At 40.8% G+C, this 20,297-nt stretch overlaps 1 protein-coding gene across 1 annotated transcript in view; it reads right to left on the bottom strand.

The window, feature by feature from the left end:
- Nucleotides 1–20,297, bottom strand: part of SMAD3 (SMAD family member 3) — a 99,290-nt gene that overhangs the window by 15,328 nt on the left and 63,665 nt on the right. Inside the window, exons 2-5 of the mRNA XM_038419588.2 lie at nt 6,177–6,370; nt 5,189–5,323; nt 4,306–4,380; nt 2,044–2,094 (exon numbers count right to left, since the gene is read on the bottom strand). Of these exons, the coding sequence (XP_038275516.1) occupies nt 2,044–2,094; nt 4,306–4,380; nt 5,189–5,323; nt 6,177–6,370 (455 nt within the window). The remainder of the gene's footprint in view (nt 1–2,043; nt 2,095–4,305; nt 4,381–5,188; nt 5,324–6,176; nt 6,371–20,297) is intronic.

Below are 20,297 nucleotides of genomic sequence, written 5' to 3'. Positions count from 1 at the left end.
CACCACATTAGACATCCTACAGACTGACCAGCCAAGCAGCACATTTTAATAACTATTGCCTTTGTTGGAAAAAACATACACTGAAGCCCGATTTCTAGAGACTCCTTACTCATTTGGGTGAGGTGGTTGCTATCTGCAGCAACAAAAAGCAATCCCGATTGGGGTGTTTTTTGTTGTTGTTGTTGTTTTTTAAAATGTTGATAAAAAACATGGGAAATTCCAATTGACTCACAAGCAGCACACTTGAGCATAAAGGATGCAGTCAAAAAAAACCAAACACCCAAAAAACCCCTCTTCCCTCTTATGCTTTGACAGTTAAGCCAAGAAAAATGTTAGTACCACCCAGATATATATATCCAGCACCCTTTTTAAAAAAAATTGACTAGCCCAAGACATCCAAAAACAAGCCAGCCAATGCCTGAAATTCTGAAGTGCTGTCAAAATACTCTGTGCCAGGGCTGTAAGCATATGTAAGCTTTGTGGCTGTGGCATTTTAAGAGTAATCTGAAGTAGCCTGTGTCTACTGGCTTAAGTAACATTTAGAGAATGGATCCTGCAGTATGCAGGATTTTAAGGGTTCTCTATGAGGGTGACTGCTCAGCGTAATTTCAAAAGGGGTGAGCTCAGCAATATGGTTAGATCTGAACCCTCTGTCAGTCTACATGAAAATAAAGAGCACAATCAGATACACATTGAAGAGATAATACAAGTTCAGAAATATACTCAAAATCTACAAGGCTCATCTCAGAATTATACAACCCTGATTTCTACATCTTTCATTTTCCTCTTAATTATTTTAAATATCTCTAGTTGATAGGATGAAAACAGAACCACTTATGTGTTGGTATAATGCAATGGTCTGGACTATGCTCTTGGTGCCTACAGATGAGCCCAGGGCTGCAGAGGCCTACACAGCTGCCTAGGTCACCAGATTGAATTCGGCTGTTCTGGCCAGTGCAAAGCCCACCCCTGAGTTCAGGTAGAAGGACATACACGGGAACCAGAAAGCTTGCATCAGCAACATAATGGTCCCTGACCTCACCTTGTGTGTCCATGGAGGGGTCAGCTACAATCTGGCCCTAAGCTCTTCAGTGCAGGGACTGTGTCTATCTGATAGGAGTGCTTTGCACCCTGCAGGACCAAACCAACTGAACAACTGATCCGGTACGTGAGTACCATGATATTGACAGTAATCATTTCAAGTATATTGAACTCACTTCTGTAATCTGCCTCTCTCATATTTTAAGTGCTTCAGCACGCCACCTGCTTTTTAGCCTACTACTGTTTCTTCTTTCCACCCTTTCCCAGTCTCATCTTCCTCACTTTGCCCTTGTGCTCTCCAAAACTCCATCACCCAACATCCCATTACCAATCTCATCCCCTACTCAATTATCCCAATACACAAAATTTATAAGGAGGGTTGGGTGGCTAGGGCTCTAGCCTGGGATCTGAGTTCAGTTCCCTGCTCCACCAGACTTCCTGAGTGACCTTGGGCAAGTCAGTTAGCCTCTCCGTGCCCCAGTTCCCCATCTGTATGATAGGGATATATGTACTGCTTCACAAGGGTGTTACGAGGATACAATTAAAGATTGTGAGGCACTCAATAAGATAATGGTGGTCAGATAATCACCTTAGATAGATAATAAGCAACTAAAATTATATAGGTCCTTTCTAGAAGAGAGAATTTAATTTACAACATATTTATTAAAATAAGAACCAGCAAGATGCATTCCTGGCAAACCTATGTAATCACCAGATCCTATTTTTGTTATAGCCCTCACGCTCCTTCACCCTGGCATTCCCCGCCCCTCCCCCCCCTTTTTGGGGGTCTGTCACGGCATCTTGTTTTATATCCAACCCTATGTTGTACGCTCAGATCTCTGTATTAACTTTGAGCTACTGTGAATCACTGTTGCCATAATAAATAGGAATTAGCACAAAGAAGCATGAAATAATGCCACGACATCAGTAATGTCATCATTAATATATACTCAGTATGCCTAACATTATAATTACACACAGTTATGAAGACAGCATACTTACCCAGATTATTATGTGCTGGGGACATAGGATTTGGAGATAAATTTGGAGAACCTGAAAATCAAGATGATGATGGTTAAGCTGGTAACTGCATAGAAAAAACAGTAAAACAGAGACATCAATGCTGACGTGGGTTTTTGGTTCTAAAGATCAAACCAAGGGCACTTATGTTTTTGGTTTGAGAATATTGTGTTTGCTGCTGAAACCCAATGGATATATATCAAATATGTAACAATCTTGAAATTCTTAAGCATCCCATGTCCCAGTTGAACTTCATTCTGTGATCAGGGAAAGTGAGACTTGCAGTTTCCTCAACAGCCAATTTTTATACAGGATCAGAGATACTAGCATTATGATACAAAGTAATATTGCTAAGCATCTTCATGCTGCTCCAGGTCTTCATTTACAAGAGACCCGATTTTCAAAACTGTGCATGTGGGTATTTGTGCTTCATTTGCATATGCCATTACTATGACTGCATATACCATCATGGCAACTACACACAAAGGTAACTACTTAGACAACTACAGCTTTGATTTTCTGTTGCCCTGCACCTTATGTATTTATTCACACTAGTGCAAAATTATTGCAAAGTGAATGTAATTCACTATCAGATAAGTATGGTAGTATGTTATTCTCACTTTGCCCTGGTGTAAATTACCATATAGGTAATGGAGAATCAGGTGATCAAAGGTAAATTTGCATGCACAATTACCAGAGTTGTAGGCTTTATCATTCTAATTTTGTATGGAAAATATACACATTTCATTTTGAAAATCTGAACAGAATTTGTTCCAACAAAAAAAGGAGGCATTACACTGGAGCTTTGCAAGAAAATATGAAGGCTTGGCAGGTATGAGAGCACGTTGCAGAGCCTTGCCTTCCACTGAGCTCCGTAAGCTTTTTTAAAAATCTGTTCTTATAAAAAGAACAAAGTCCATGACATTTGAGGGAGTGGAGGACCCGCAGAGAGAACGGATATAGGATTTGAACATAAATTGGGCATTTATGGTATCTTCTCGGCCAACTCTGTTCCAGTATTTTATCCCCAAAGGCCCTATTTACAGTCCGGATGTCAACCATAGTACCAATAACTGCATGCACAAAAATGGATTGTGTCAGTAGGCTCACGTTTGATATGGACAAACAAACCCATGCTTGCCTTCCTCCATGTGTATCATTGTGGAGAAAGACTGTAAATCTGTCACTCCTCTTTTAGAATCCCACATGCACTCCGAAGTCCAAAACATGCACAGAAAGGAGCTGACTGTGTGCACTGTTTGCATTAATTAGGCCTGCACTCCTATCTTTGTTTGAATGCAGCCCATATTTGTGTATTTCTCTTGTAAAGCAGTAAGCATTTTAACCAGAGATGTGTCTTTGCTTTTCAACCACAGATTTTACAAACTAAGGGACAGATTCAGCAACTCTTATTCACAAGGGTAACTCCAACATCAACAAGATGTCTTGGGTAAGGATTACTTACATGAGTAAGGACTGTAGGCCCTCATATGTTTAACTACCTTGTGTTCATATATTTTAGCACTAATTCCAAGAGCAAATAATCTGATACGCAGTATTTGTTTAAATGCCACAGAGAACCTGAGAAGAAGGGGACTGATGTTTATAGGGAAGCACTTGCTAAACACAAAGAAAGAAATCTCTGAACATTTAAATATTCATGGCCCAATATTCAAACACACTTACTCGGCCATTTGCAAGAGCAAACACTTGGTCTGATCACACCATTGTTTGCAGTGAATGTGCTGATTGGGTACATAATTTGTGCATGCATGCACAGTTCTAATAATAAGGACCCAGACTAAATGCTGACACTAGAACTTCTGACCGCAAGGAAAGGTGGAAGGCCAGTGGTCAGTGCTCCTGCTTACTAGTGTCTAGTAGCAGGTGCTCTGGGGCACGGGAGTGCATGGTGAAACTTTTTCCAGTGGGTTCAAGGAGTGTTAGAGAGTGTAGGCCACCTTGCAGAATCCAAACTGCATCTGTCCTGCCCTATCAGAAATCCTCCAACCACAATCTACTCATCAGCACTCAAAAGAGAAGCCTAGATATAAAAATGGCCCCAAAAAACCAATCCTCTACATGTTATAGTATAACAAATAAATATGCATTATAATGACATTTAAAAATATATGGTCATATGCCAAGGCCCTTAGTCAGGGAACTCGCTAGCAACTTAAGAACTAAGTAAGAGTCTAAGGATTTGACCCAGAAAGCTACAGGAAATGGCCAAAGATGACCCACCTGCATCCATGCTGTGGTTCATCTGATGGTCACTGGTTTCTCCATCCTCACTCAGATAACCTGGAGGTGGTGTCTCTGGAAATCAGGAAATTAAATTGTCATTACAGTTGATTGCAGAGTTCATACATCATCAAAATTAATTTCTCTGACCTCTATTCATAGCAGACCAATGAAATACTTTATCAAAGGGAGGGAACACAAGAAGGTGAGGTGAGTAGAGGCCACAAGAGGCCTTTTTACGATAACGGAGCAGATGGTCAAGATTTTAGTCTCAAATTTCACAATGATTTTGCAGTTTTCCTTCCTCCTGTTTTTCTCTTTTCTGAATTGCACCTTCCTGGACTGCAAGTATAGCTGAGCTGTAAGTCTATAAACACACCCTTATGCAGTTATACAGTAAGATACACTAAATAGCTTTTTCAAAGGTCACAAAAGCTTATCCAAATGTGAAATGGCTAAATTTTGTCTGAATATGAATTTGTTTTCAGAAAGTTCTCTCAACACTAGACTCTACAATGTATTTTAAATCCATCCCACTGAGGGAGCAGAACAGAATGTACAGCAAAACATTTCAGCAGCAGCACGTGTGTTTTTGGCTGATAACATTGGTTAATATACCACTGTGCTAAAATCAGAGATTAAGAATGGGTTCTGTTTACCTCCAGATCTGAACACAATCTGGTTCAGTCAGTTAGGGAGCCCAGGAGTTCTAAAGGTTAATGAGGAGGGTAATGATGGAATGGAGAAAAACAGAGCTCAGCCAATGTGCCACATAACCCTTGGGGCCTAATATTAAACCTACAGGACATATGTATCAGTCATTTACTGGGAAATAGGTCCTTTCTTCACCCCCTTTGTTTGCTAGATGAAGGCCATACAGTACCTGGAATGTAGTTGCTTTGTGGCTCAATACCTGCCGGGAAGTTAGTGTTCTCTGGAATGGAATGACTATAATCGTCTAATGGCGGGAACTCTGCTGGAATCTCTGTGTGCCTCGGTACCAGCACTGGAGGTAAAACTGACCACATGGAAAGAAAACAGAGCAGGACTGACGTTAGCAGCAAGTTTATAACAACATGTCACCTTACATTGAACCAACATGAAATATTGGAAAATGAGGAGAAACCCACTTCTTGGAATAAGAATAACTCTCACAAATGCAGATAACTCCAATTAGCATTCAGAACCATGCAAGTGGCTCCAGGAAAGGCTAGTGGTGAAATATTACTGTATTAGTAAGTGCTGACTAGGACACAAAAATAAAGACAATCCCTGCCCTGAGATATTAGCAATCTAAGAGAGACAAGATACACTGAGACGGAAAAAGAAAATTCTAAGTTAGAGCAGAATTAATACTCTAGGTCTCTGTATAGAAATCTAGGGCTGTTTTGCTGACTGACACAGAAAGATAGCGGCTAGGTCCTATTAGCTAGAACTATGGATATAAAAGAGTGTTTAAATCTCTCTGAGGCACAGGGAGCAATCCTTAGAAACAGCTACTCTCCTCAGCAAAATCTGGCAGGAACTTTATTGTTATTTAAGTAAAGAACACCCCCCGGAAGAGAATTAAAGTTTGGACCCTATCTATATGCACACACAAATAATATGTTTGGAGCTTGGCAGGAATGCAACCTGCTTAAACTTAGATTTTGTTGATTTGTGTGTGCTGAAGTTTCCTTCTCCATAAATAAAGATGTAGATAGATGCATATTTCACCACAAGAAGTGGGAGGGAGTTAGGCAGGGATAGCTAATAATAGAAACCGTTTGGTTTTAAAACACCACTCATGCTATTTTTATTTTGACCTGAAACTTTAAACAGACTCCTGCCCTTGCATGGAGAAGCTGAAATATCCAGAATGTCCACAATACCTGGTGTCTCCACTCTTTGGTAGTGATAGGGGTTGACACAGACTTCATCTTTCTTCATGTTAAAAGCATACTCGCACATCTCCATGGCACGCAGCTCATGATGGCTATGAAGGTCTGGCCAACGCCATAGCCGGCAGTAGATCACATGGGGAAGCCCTTTACGGTGGGATACTTGCAACCGGCCATCTAGTGATCTGCATTAAGAAAATAATGATGATAATGAACATCTGTGTGTTTTGCTTTTCATCTCAGAGATGTACAGCATTAAAGAAAACCAACAAAAGTCGACAACCAGCCTGGAACTAATGTATATGTAAAAATACACACAGATTATTGACCAGGCTCTGGCAAGTACTGTGCAAAGGTACCCAGCAGGAAGGTTGCAGCTAGCAGCAGGAGAATGAAAGCTGCCCTGATCTGGCTCTCCTCAAAATCCAGAGGCCACTTCTCTGCAACAGGAGCTGCAAAGAAGTATTCTGGGACAAGGCCTAGATATGTAAGGAAGTCTGGGTGCGTGTCAGTTTCTCTGACTCACAAATGGCTTTATTCATTAACAGCCCTGGGGCAGATCGATCATGCTCCTGGCAGGAACTAATTTGGGGCAAAGAACAATGCTGTGGGGGAGGCTGCTGCCTACCAGAATACAGCACATGAATGGTGCTCCTGAAGCATGCTTACTGGCCCTATTGAAGGGACTCTTTGGATAGCTCTAAGAATTTGGCCCTACACATGTAAAGGCCATATGTTTTAAAAACATATTAATGAAAGGTTATAACTTTAAAAAAAAACAAAAAGACATTTTAGTCTATTGCATTGTGATCATCCACAATGAAGATGCAAAATAAAATTAATACAGGCACTCACATTTTTAAATGGCAACAAAAAATGACTGCCAATTTCCCCACACCTAAGATGCGTAATTAAAAAGGGAGTGGGAAAATCAAACTAGAAAACCTACTCCACAGTCTGCAGGTAAGAACATGAAACCTCTATGTTTAGGGTTTTTTAAAAATTATTATTCCTACACTGTATTGACCCCAAAAATCTATAAACAAACAGAATGGTTTTCCCACTAAATCTTCTGCTGGGTTCAGGCAGTAGTGATTCCTACTCTTCCCCCCCCTGCCCCAAAAGTTATAAACTAGTCTAAAAAAAAAACAAAAAAAAAAACAGGGTGGACAATGGCAGCCCAACAAGACTCTTCCCAACAGAAGAGCTAGGGGGACTGTTATAACATACACACGCCTCTTGTAAACATCTTTATAACAAAGAGTGATGTGACTAATACTGGCTATAGCTGACATGCATTTCATTTAGCAAGGAAGCAGAGCTCGCAGGTTGCAAATAACTGTATGCAGAAAGCATATAAGGAATCTGTACCACCAAGGGGCCTGCTCTCACAGGTTATAAAAACACTCAAAACCTGTGATTATGTTACAGCCCTGAAATATGGCTTAGAGCCCATGGAGTTTATTTATAGTATACACACATTTCTTTGTTGATCCATAAATAACAACAGAGGAGCACCCTATTCTCTACGTGCAAAAATAGAGCAAGGGTGTATCCCACTCTTTAGATTTTTCCATGAAGGGGAGGTCAAACACTTTAATATCTGGCATATTTTCCAAATCTTCTCTCAGGCTGAGTTTTGCTGCTAACAATCTGCCCCATTCCTTCTTAGGGCATTTCAAGCAGGAAACAGGATTTTCAGGTGAAAGACTCAACAGAAGAAGGCCAAATATAAAATGTTTGAGGAAACAGGAAGGATTTGCATGTCAGCATAAAGTGTTCTATCAAAACCCCAGGGACTGGTGACCAGGGATGGTATTCGGGCACGCTGGGGGCTTGATGGAAGAGAATTATTAGAAAGGGATTTATCCAGCAATGCCCCTCTGCCATGTACATTGGCCAAACTGGACAGTCTCTACATAAAAGAATAAATGGACACAAATCAGACGTCAAGAATTATAACATTCAAAAACCAGTCGGAGAACACTTCAATCTCTTTGGTCACTCGATTACAGATCTAAAAGTGGCAATTCTTCAACAAAAAAACTTCAAAAACAGACTCCCAATGAGAGACTGCTGAATTGGAATTAATTTGCAAACTGGATACAATTAATTTAGGCTTGAATAAAGACTGGGAGTGGATGTGTCATTACACAAAGTAAAATTATTTCCCCATGTTTATTCCCCCGCCCCACTGTTCCTCACACGTTCTTGTCAACTGCTGGAAATGGCCCACCTTGATCACCACTACAAAAGGTTCCCCCCTCCCTCTCCTGCTGGCAATAGCTCACCTTACCGGATCATTCTTGTTACAGTATGTATGATAACACCCATTGTTTCATGTTCTCTATGTATATAAATCTCCCCACTGTATTTTCCACTGCATGCATCTGATTAAGTGAGCTGTAGCTCACGAAAGCTTATGCTCAAATACATTTGTTAGTCTCTAAGGTGCCACAAGTACTCCTTTTCTTTTTCCAGATTCTAGAGCAACCAGTTCAACAAAATCTACATTTCCTAAAGTTATAGGGTCTGACCAGGTTTACAGTGAGATAAATGGGAGCTTTGGCATTGATTTCAGTGGGAGCAGGATTAGATCTTTATTCTCCATCTACTAGTTGATAACGTGGAAAATTTCTAAGTCAGTATCAACAGGTTCAAAATTATTTTTGTACAGGAGGAGTTTATTTATTAAAGTTAAGCAAAGAAACAAGGAATTAAATCAGACCACTTTTTTCCCCACACTTCCTTGGTACTGACAGTGTATTGTATACTGACAATGTATAAAAAGTCAATGTCTGCTAGGAAGGATAAAGTTATTTAGTGTAATTCACCACATCTGGATGGGGGCAAAGGACAGAGGGGGGGAAAAGCACATAGATTATCCCAATCATCCAGAGCCCCACAGAAAGCATAATCCTGACACACTTTCCAACAATTCCCAATCACTGTTGCCATCACAGCAGCACAGACAGATTCAGATTGACATTAATAGCTGTCTGCTGTACAAACTGAAGGGGAAAGTTAATCCATCTGTTTCCTCATGTGTCTTAGCTTCTTCAGCAAGCTTTAAAAGAAAGAGAAGGTCTAACACAGAGCATGCACCACCTGGTGAATGACTGGTGAACAAGGATCATTCTCCTATACACTTGTCAGGATGGGACACACTTTTTATACCTACAAGGAGAATTCTTCAAATCAGTTGAAGGGAAGATTAATCTCGTCCCAGTACTCCACATACCCTTGGTTAAAAGGTGCTGAGGGAGGGGAGGTGAAGCAATGCAAATGAGTTGGCCTTGTATGTCTTACTCATTTCCTGGATGCCATTTGAGAACACATGCAAACTTTCACGGAGTTTCCAAATATCCAACAAGAACAGCCAACAAAAATCCAGGAAAGCTGTGTCAGTCCCTGTTGCTTCCCGACTGACTGTACTTATGTTCCCATTGTGGCAGTAGAGCATGTGGCATACAAGAGAGGATGAAAATGCAGGGAGGAGGTTAATTTTACTTATTTATTTTTAAATCAAGTATCCTTTACCCCATACATGGGCCACTGAATTTTATCACGTGTTAAATGAGATACACACTTGTGTACCATTACATGCACAGTGACTGGTAGAAGGATTGAACCTGGAACCAAAAGCCTTAGCCTTTGCTGTCTGACTAAATGAGTAAGTCTGCCAGATAACACTAAGGCCTTGTCTATGCTACCGGGGTAAGTTGACCTAAGTTACACTAGTCCAGCTATGTGAATAATGTAGCTGGAGTTGACATAGCTTAGATCGACTTACTGGGGTGTCTACACTACAATGCATCGACGGGAGACGCTCTCTCATCGATAGAGTAAGCAGACAGCAAGTGTGAAACACCGGGACGGGGGGGGAGGGGGGAATAATAGGAGCCTATATAAGAAAATGACCAAAATCGAGACATCTGATTACCCTATTCACCGACTTACCTTACTCTTCTCGTTCTGGTGGAGTACCAGAATCGACCAGAGAGCACACTGCGGTCAATTTAGCAGATCTTCACTAGACCCGCTAAATCGCCCCCCCACTGCACCAATCGCAGCAGTGTCAATCTCCAGTAGGTGTAGACATGGCCTAAGTAGATGGCTTTGCACTATCTGGAGTCAGCAACAAGAGATACTAAGCCAGTATAGTGCCTCGATAACCATCTAGATATTTAAACCATGGTACACTCGAACTCTGAATAGCTCCATTGTGATTATGTGAAACAGTTAATTCACAGTGACCTCTTCTGAAGTTCCATATTTTTGTTGGATATTATGCAAGCTGTAGAAAGTGTGTTTGGTATCTGAAGTTACTTGCAATGTGAGTGCTATTTCTGTGATAGGAAAGGAGGAGAGATGGACCAATCAAGGGTCTTATCTAAGGAAAACCTTTTGAAACAGAGCAGAATACATTTCATTTCAAAAACATAGTAATAATGAAAGGCGATAGAGGGAGAATTAAGATTGCACAGAACACTCCTATGGGTTAAATTATATTTTCATTCTTGTGAAATCTCTCCTCAGCCCTCTCTGTAAAGGGATTTGGGATGAAACAGCCCCACTTATGTCTTCTTGGGAAGAACTCCAGCTGGGTGGGAGGGCAGCCTTGCTTCTTCTGTTGCCCCATCTAAATTCCCCTAAGACAGCTGATATTGGACACTGTCTGAGACAGGATACCAAACTAGAGGGACTGATCCAGCATGCCAATTCTTATTTTCTTATGACTGAGGGGTTTACTGGGCTATAAACATGCTGCTCAGTAAGCTACCACAATCTGCTTAGCATCTCGCCAGGTGATGCACTGGAATGGTCCAAACAGTCATTCAATTAAATCCTTCTGCACTGGTCTAAAGAAATATACTCAAATATACCTTTGGCTTCCATTTTGTTTTTGTCTAGTTTATTTATTACTAGTTTTTGGCAGCACCCATAGCATGCTAGGTGCTGTGCAAACATAAAAGAAGGCATGAGCCCTGCACGATAGGATAGAGGCAAGTTTCACTACCAAAAGAAGCAGGACTGAGGAGACTATTGTATCCTCCCCTCAGTGCTTGGATGATACTATGATGCATGGTGGGGAAGTGTTACATTTGTGACCTAGATGGGAGGAGTTAATCATTAGGATTTCTATCTTCCTCTGGCACCATATGCCCTGCATGAGTCTTCTCCCTGTGCTACTTTCATCCGATTCAAATGCACCAGGACACAGATAATGCTATAATACATCTTCAAGCATTTCTCAAAAAGATGCTCCTTTCTGTAAAAGGGTTGGAAGAAACACATGGTACCAACCAGCAGAAGCAGATGTCCATGACTAGAAAAAGGCAGTGGCTTTTGGAACAGCTAACTACAATAACACAAAGCCTTTTGTTTTTTAGCTTGCTTATTTAACAATGTTTTCCAGCATAGGAGGTCTGCAGCCTGAGGCATTCCTGGTTTGTACTAAGTAGAGTTCTGCTTGGTTGATATGGAAGGATATTTAGAGGCTGAAGCACTGAAACTGAGGCAGTAACTGGAACATAGGAGCCTGATTACCACACTCAACAGAAGTTTACTGACAACCCAAGTAAGCCTGCCCCACCCTCTCAAGCAGGTGCCAAAATCTCCCTCCCTGCATCCCCATCAGTGACCTTTCATAAACCATAACCTCAACTCTAAGGCTGAGATTTTCCAAAGCTGCCTAAGGCATTTGGACATCCAGTTCCTATAAAAATGAATGGGATCTGGGCAGTCAAATCTCAACCACAGTGGTCATTGTCACGACAAATATATTCTCAACTGAAGTGAAGACAAGTGTCCATCGTAGCCTTTCTCCAGTTCTCTGCAAAGCTGCTCCCTCATCTTCCATTTAACCAACCTCTGTTGAGCAACTCTCCACTTGTAGATTGACTTGATGCCAGCTGGGATACTGTTCCACACTCATGGCTACTTGACAGGATCTTCTTTCAGTGCTCAAGCTCCTTAAATGAGGTTGTAATGTTGGGTGATTTTCTCCAACTGCAGTACCATTTCCTGTGGCAGGAAATTATGTTTCCTACCATTGGCTGCAACTGAACCTGTAAAGTGTCCCAAAATTGCGTGGTGGGACTAAGCAGCAAAGGATGTGGAAACAACAGTCTCCTATGACGCAGACATTTCATAGGTGGAGCTTCATGTGGTTATTCCGGGCCGTTGACCAAGAGCAGCACATTTTGGTTTACCCAACATAGCCAGTGTGTATTCAGAGGCAGCAATATAAAAGTAAGTCAACGTGATAATGTGAACTTGAGAATGGACTGAGATGTTTCCCCCATGGACCATACCAGTCATCTAATAATCAGGTGGTAAAATGCCAAATGAGATCTAGATTCCAGAATACACTCATTACATTTGTATGCTTGAAGAAGAGCATAAGTTACAGTCAACACAACTGCCCAGCAGCATCAACAGAAGTAATAATTTAGACTACACAGATTTAAGAATGACCCCATCATTTTTGTCTGACCCCATCAGACTCCCTTTTGTTACATAACTGAGAAAGTCTACTGGACTCAAGAAAGTGTTACTTCCAACTGTATCCAAGGTATTTGCTGCCCAAAAAGCGTACAGGGCAGTAATGAGTTTTGGTGGTAAACTAAAGAAAACACCTAAAGTAAATATTTTTCACAAGCCGCTATAGCTTTCTGCTGACTAAGCAGAAAAGTAAACTCTGCAAAAGTTGAGCAGTGAGTAGGAGAATGTTGCATTGCAGAATGGGAACTTGGTTTGGAGGACTAATGCATAAAATGTGGTTGTGCTATTAAACTGTTCTCTTCATTGTGAGATGCTGAACACCCTCTTACCCCCTGAAGTCAATGAAAACTAAGCAGGCGTCCCACCTCACAGGAGGACTCAGCACCTTTCAGGAGTGGGACCTCTCATTTCCACTTTTCCTTATTTAGCATTTTCAGGTTGGTCTCTTAAAAAAAAAAAACAAAAAAAAAAAACACCACACTCCAGACTGGATTATTCAATCCTTTCTTTCAACCATCTACCATACAATTACTGGTCATGGCAAATTCAATCTCTTTAAAGCAAACAAAATAGTCAGCAGTGCTTAGTACTACACATGATGTACAGTTGTAGTGAGATCATCATCAGGGTGGCTAAATTCAAAATTTGGCTTACCTTATGTGCATCCTATATAACACTCCCTCTCCTTGCCACACACACTCTAATTTGCGAAGTGCATAACACTTTTATATCCATTCTCCCCATTTTCCAAAAAAGCCAAATGCTTCAATGCTTCAAAAAGCCTTACCACAAATAAATACAAACCAAATCTAACTACCAAACTGTACAACAACAAACCAGTGTGCATGCTGAATGAAAGGGTAAGGATGGAAAAGGAAAATTGAAGAAAAATTATTTAAGTCCCAAGCGGTTCTTATTAAAAACAGCGAGCCGAAGTCTGTTTTTAAAATGACATGTGGCTTGTCAGTATGCTTTTAAAATGCACCATTACCAAGAATATCTACAGGTTGTGTTTTTCTATTAAGCACCAAATGTGATAAGTAGCCCCTTACTGACCACACACCTGGTGTACTCCAGGAAAGTAAGCATTTATTCACATAAAAATCTGGCTTTTGTTTGCAGAGAACTGAAATATCCATAGAGTTTCACAGAAAAGTTGGATAAAATCTCAGCTTTCCCTGAATACTGGGCAAATGAGCAACACTGAATGAAAAATGACCCATGCAGCACATTTGTAATTCAAAAGTTGATCCCTTGCCATCTCTCTCTCTCTCTCCTCAACACGTGATTCATCTTAACAATGATATTACTCAATTTCTAGAAACGGGAGTAAGCGTATTCTGTTAAGGGTTGCAATGTTGATATATTATGTGTGCACAAGCATATAGGTATCCAATACTAAATTAATACTGCTTCTACTTAGCACTTCTGACTACCTGACAAATATATAATTAATCCTTATCACATCTTTGTGGGGAAATTACGTATTTGATAGTCCCATTTCAAAGATGTGAAAATTGAAATGATGGAAGTTAAGTGATTTTCCCAAGGCCAAATGTGAGTCATTGTCAGAGCCAGTATTAGCTCTCAGGAATTCCTTACACTCAGTGCTGTCCCAAGATCACAGCTCTCTTTCTATAACCTCAGAGTTATTTCATACTGGTAACCATCTCTCTTATCTGCACCTATGTATATCTAAAGGCACGTCTGCATGTACAGCACTGCAGCGGCACAGCTGCACCAATATAGCATGTCTAGTGAAGACACTATTCCGACAGGACAGAGCTCTCCCATTGGCATAATAAAACCACCTATATGAACAGCAGAAGCCATGTCAGTGGGAGAAGGTCTCCTGCTGACCTAGGACCATGCACACGAGCACTTATGTCAGTATAACTTATGTCACTCAAGGGGTAGTTTATTCACACACTGAGCAAAATAAGCTATGCCAACATAAGCTGTAGTGTAGCCATAGCCTAAGAAATTCCCATTCCTCTTGCTCTTCCCACTGAACATTTCCTCCTTCTGAATCAGAAAAAATATCCAAGGAGTAAATCCGGACCCACTCATCTGACACTTCATATATATATTGTTGATCTGTTAAATGTTCTTTAGGTACTAAGCCTCTGAACATTACCAGTCCTTTTAAATTTGCTGCAAAAGGCAGCAGAACCAGTGCAGTTAATGGTGTGAGGTGGTGGCAGGTGACCAGGGGCAGCTCACCAATTTTGCCACCCCAAGCAGTCGCTGCCGAATTACCACCACTGCAACAACGGCGAAGCTGCTGCCGAATTGCGCCCCCCCCCCCCCCCCGGAAGAGCACCCAAAAGCCGCAGGGGGACACGATTGCTGCCCCATTCTCAATGTCGTGCGAAGCACCTGCTTAGAAATCTGGTGCCTGGAGCTGGCCCTGCAGGTGACAGTCTAGAGCCCCCACAGGATTACTGCCCCTTCGGGCTGTCATTGTGCAGTTTTCTGTGGGTCTTAATTCATCTCACGGTACAGCAGAGGTGGGCAAACTACGGCCCGCAGGCCACATCCGGCCCATGGGACCATCCTACCTGGACCCTCTCTCAGCTGGGAAGGGTAGTCCCCGGCCCCTCCCCCGCTGTCCATCCTCTCCCGCAGTCATGTGGGCACATCCCAGGCTTTCAAATAGGGATGGATAGGGGACGGAGGCCAGGCTGTTTGCGGAGGCACAGCCTTCCCTACCCAGCCCTCCATACCATTTTGCAATCCCGATGAGGCCCTCTGACCAAAAAGTTTGCCCACCCCTGGCTTTACAGGGCCATAGCACAACTAGGTGTATCATCTGGCCATGAGATCCTGTTCACAGGGAGTGCTACCTACAGGGGCTGCCATACTAGAGGCAAAGATTTTGACCTCACAGCAATTGCAGTCTGCTTGACGCTACAGGAACAGTCAAGCTGGCCTTTGCATATTTTATCTCCCAGAGTCTTCATTACCCTTTGAAATGTGCTAGTCTTCATTTTTGGTATTTGATTCTTGTTTTTTCTGGTCAACAGCTAAAGTACAGCACACAAAGGTGATGTCAGGATCAGATTATGACAGCATGAGTCATTTATTAAGCTCCCAGCAATGCTAAACGCTTTAGAAGGGGCCTTGGGACCATATTTTTCAGTGTCCAATTTCAGATTCAGACATCAGTATGTTTTTAGGATTACCATAAACTGTCCATTGTTACTTTGTTAAATTTCCCTCAATTCATCTTCTGTTGTGCAGATGTTTGACCACTGAGCTTCACCTACTTGTTTTCCATGCTGGCATCCATTCAACACCCTATTCTTAATTTAAATTTTATTTAAGGCTGTGGCTATATCTTGTTCATTTCACTACCTGATGGTTATATCCTAATAGTTTTTCCCTCAGTACTGTTTATTAATCTCTTTATTGTTTGTGCCACTTTGGTATGCAATGTGCTACACTGGTGGCATACGGTGACAGCCATACATAGCTTTCTTTCCTTTTTAAAGAATGAAATATGTTTATTTTTCCACCTTCCTCCACTGCTAGATAGCAGTATCAGTGAGACAATCTAGGATTCAATCCTACATTCCTTAATTAGTATCTTTGGGCCTGATGCTATATTAGGGCTGATTAACTATGGACTCTGGCTTTGAACTTCCCAATTAATAGACTTATACTCTTCCTGGGTTGAATTCATTGTCCAGTAGAATATATACGCAGGGAATATTGTAGATCTCAAAATATACCATTAACCTTTGAAAATGTGGGGGGACACATTTCCCAAGCAGCGCACAGAGCTGTAGACACTCAGCATCTAATGACCGCAACTGAGAACTATGCAGTTAAGCCAGCACACAATGCTTTTGAATTTGCCCCTTTGCCACTGTTTTGTAAATGGTTCTAACTTGGGGCAGCCCATGGTTGCCAGTTATTAGGAATCAAGAAAGTTAAAAAACCACAAAAACTTAATTGCAAAAAGCAAAATTTTATTTTACCCAGTAAGTGATCATTTAAAAACCTACCATGCTGTCCACAAGTAGAAATTGGCACAGAGTAGGGGAAGAAGGTGGAAATTGTGTCCAGAAATATTTAAAAGGTTTCAATTTTAGGTTTTTTTTTTTTTTTTTAAAGAAAACAAAAACAAGATTTAAAATATATTTAAAATATCAAATAAAGGACAAAATAAAGAAAATGCAAACACAAATTTCAGATCTCCAACTCCCCTCAGGCAAACCTGACAGTTAGTACACTTTTCTAATATCTTAACTTTAGGTACAATACTTCTGAACAGCCCTGGTCCTTTTACTTTTTGATGGTTTTTATTTACTAACCTCTGCACCAGACTCATTTAAAATTTATTTGTATTTCGGCCTGATGGTGGTTTAAGTGGGGAGAATGAGACATGGTGAGAAGTTCAGTCTTTCAAAAAGGCATATCCCTCTTTGAAAGCACATTAATGAATGAGCCAAAGCTTACCATTACCACCCCAAAATCATGGGTCTAACGCCAGTCTCAAACTCCTTAAAGTATGCACTCTCATCCCAGCTGTACCAGCAGGCTTATTCTTTCAAAGGAGGCTCCAGGCATATTGATGGGTGTGTTTTGCAGGCCATGAGGTAGGGGGAAAAAGTGTCAAAAAGACTCAAAGCATTTTGCATAATACTTGGTGCATTCAATGCAAAAAAAAGTCTTTAAAAGGAAGGCTGTGTAATATGCCTACACAGTAACACTACCTAGCTGACAAAAATTTAAGGACCAGATCTTAAGCTGCTGTAAATCAGCACGGATACAATGACTTCCAATGCTGCTATACTGATTTACACCTACTGAGGATCTGGCCCTAAAATTTCTGACTATTTAACATTAAGTGGCAAATCTTCAGCTGGTATAAACTGTCCTAGCTCCCCTGAAGTCAACAGAGCTAGGAAAATTTATGCCAGTTGAGGAGATTTCCCTAACTAGTCAGAAGCAAAACAGAATACAAGGATTAATATGCATGCTAAGCAGTGAAAGAAACTACTACACTGCCTAGTTTTCATCTGGTGGAGAAAATTGTTAATTCAAACACACATGCTGTTTAAAACAGAAAGGATGAGTGGGTGATTAGCAGTATCACTACAATTACAATTTTAAGGCCCTGGACCATTCTCCTCTACTTGTTCAATTCCCACTGTTTTCAATGGGAACTTCAAGGCTAAGAGCAGCATATGGTTGTTAGGAACTGACTCCTCAAATAAAGTGTTTGTGTGTTCTATCAAGCTGGAATTTATCCAACCTTTCCAATGGAAACACTTTGGTGGTCTTGTGCAGAGAACAGAAATGTGCTTTAGAACAGAACTAACTAAAAATGCACTATGCAACAGTCTATCTTTTTTGGATTAGTTTGAGGCTACCTGAGCTTTATTGCTGTTATTTTCTTTATTATATGGTCAAAAAGCATCAGCTTTCCTTTCAGTTTGAAAAGTAGATATTCCAAAATGTGGTGTTCTGAGCCAAACTTTTTTCTTGGACTGAGTAATAGATCAAGGGTAAAATTTTCAGAAGTGCCTAAATCCCATTTTCAAGAATGATTTATGCATTGAGGAGCTTATATTTAATTGAAAGTTATTGGGATTTCATCACTCAAGTGCCTTTGAAAGTTTTACCCCAGATCTCACCTGCTCTCAATTATCTTGGTTTTCAAGCAGCTTTAAAAAGCAACACAAATGTCCAACTATCTGCATAATTCATAACTAAAATGCATCACAAACATGGGGCTTGATCCCACTTTTGCATGTACTTAACTTTACTCATGCAAATAATGCCTTTGAGCTAACGGAGCTATTCACAAGTGGAGTTACAAAAGCAACTCCCTGACCATTTTAATTGAATTAGTTTGCATTTACAATATAGTCAACAACTTGTTTTTACCAAATTAAAAAAAAAGTGATTACAGAATCTTTAAAATGAAACTAAGCAGTTTTCCCCCAGCAAAGCAAGAATCACACCAGCAATTAACCACCTCTTTCTTCTTTTCCAAAATGAGTTTTCCCATCTTCCAGATCACACTGGTCTTCACCAAGTTAATGAATCCGTTTTGGATGAATCATTTCCTGTGTGTAGACTGCATGCTTAATCACAGAGAGGATTCTCACAGACTTCCCTCTCTGGTCAGATAAAGTAGATGATAAAGAACTCCCTCTCACTACCAAAACAAGCCTTGAAGTTTCCAAAGAGTTAAGAGCAAATGCCTACATGTATGAAAGAGCAGGGAGTGGGGAGGTGAAAAGGCCAGTTGTATTAATTTTACAGCTCCAACTTCCTCAATTATGACTCACCATCAATGCAGGAGAAATCTAGTTTCACAAATAAACGTAAAAAGTGCACTGTGTAAGGGGAACGCTGCAGCTCTCAGATGAAAAGTCTGTTACGAGTCCACAAAAGTTAATATTTTACAATCTCTTGCCTTTGTAATTACTAGTGACATGTGGGACTCAAGACCACAAGAGAAAAAAAACAAAGAATCTTTCATAATTTTTTCTCTTACAGCTAAGTATTACAGCACACTTCTAAAAGCAGGATGTTTTTAAAACTCTAGCAGATTTGGCAAAGCTCAATGTATAGTAATGAGCAAGGGTATTTTTCTTAAGAGAAGGATCTGGTAAATTCCTGGGAGAAGGAGCTTTACAGAAAGTCTATGCAGGGGTGAGGCTTGGGGAAGGCAGAGTTGAGTTTTGTGAATTATACTTGTATATGGAAACAGATTTCCTAAAAATAAGCTGACTATTCAATACCTGGGTAGTGTTATTTTCAGGAAATAGGTGCATTAAATTTCAGCTGAAATGGACACATTTTCCACAAATAGCTGCTTTATCAATAAATAGGAAAAGTTAACTCTGCTTACCTGAAAGTTTCCTTTCTTCAAGAGGAAAGGTTCACAGATAATGGGTACTTCACCCTGCTTTCAGCTTGGGGGCAGAACCACACCGTCAGTCACTGACAGCAGAGAAGCCCTCAGACTCCCCCTAGTTGAGATAATTATCCTTACTGTTGAAGTTCAAGTCTATTTTCCTAAATTACAGAGTCTGTGGAATATACTTAGATGAAAAAGCACAGTCATTTCTCCTACTGCTGTGCACAGGAAAGTTCCCCTAATGAAACAAACCCAAATCTTTGGATGTCAACTTCCATCTCTATTCTGTTGTCTTCAGGGTAGGCTGGATATTTGGACTTTGTTACTTGAAGAAATTTATGTACACTATATTTTCCTACTCTTCATTGTGCAAAGGGTGCAGAGATCCATCCAATGGGATTTTTACAACAGTGTGACTCCATGGTGGGCATCCAAAATCTTAAAGCTTCAGCTACTGAGTTATGTGAACATATGAGAATCTCAGGCCATATCTGCACTGGAGAGCTTTTACAGTGGAACAGCTGTACCAATGCAACTGTACTGTGGTAAGATCTTCCATGTCGCTGCTCTATGCCAACAGAAGAGAGCCTTCAGGTTCACATTATTAAACCATCCCCAATGAGTAGCGATAGCTATTTCCACACCATTGTCCACACCGGTCCATCTGTTGGTGTAACTTATGTCGCTCACTTGTGTCATATCAACAAAAGGTGCTAGTGTAGACC

The sequence above is a fragment of the Dermochelys coriacea genome, chromosome 10, assembly GCF_009764565.3.
Source record: "Dermochelys coriacea isolate rDerCor1 chromosome 10, rDerCor1.pri.v4, whole genome shotgun sequence".
NCBI lineage: Eukaryota > Metazoa > Chordata > Testudines > Dermochelyidae > Dermochelys > Dermochelys coriacea.
Note: the sequence above shows the minus strand (reverse complement) of the source record. Positions and strands in the feature narration are given on the sequence as shown.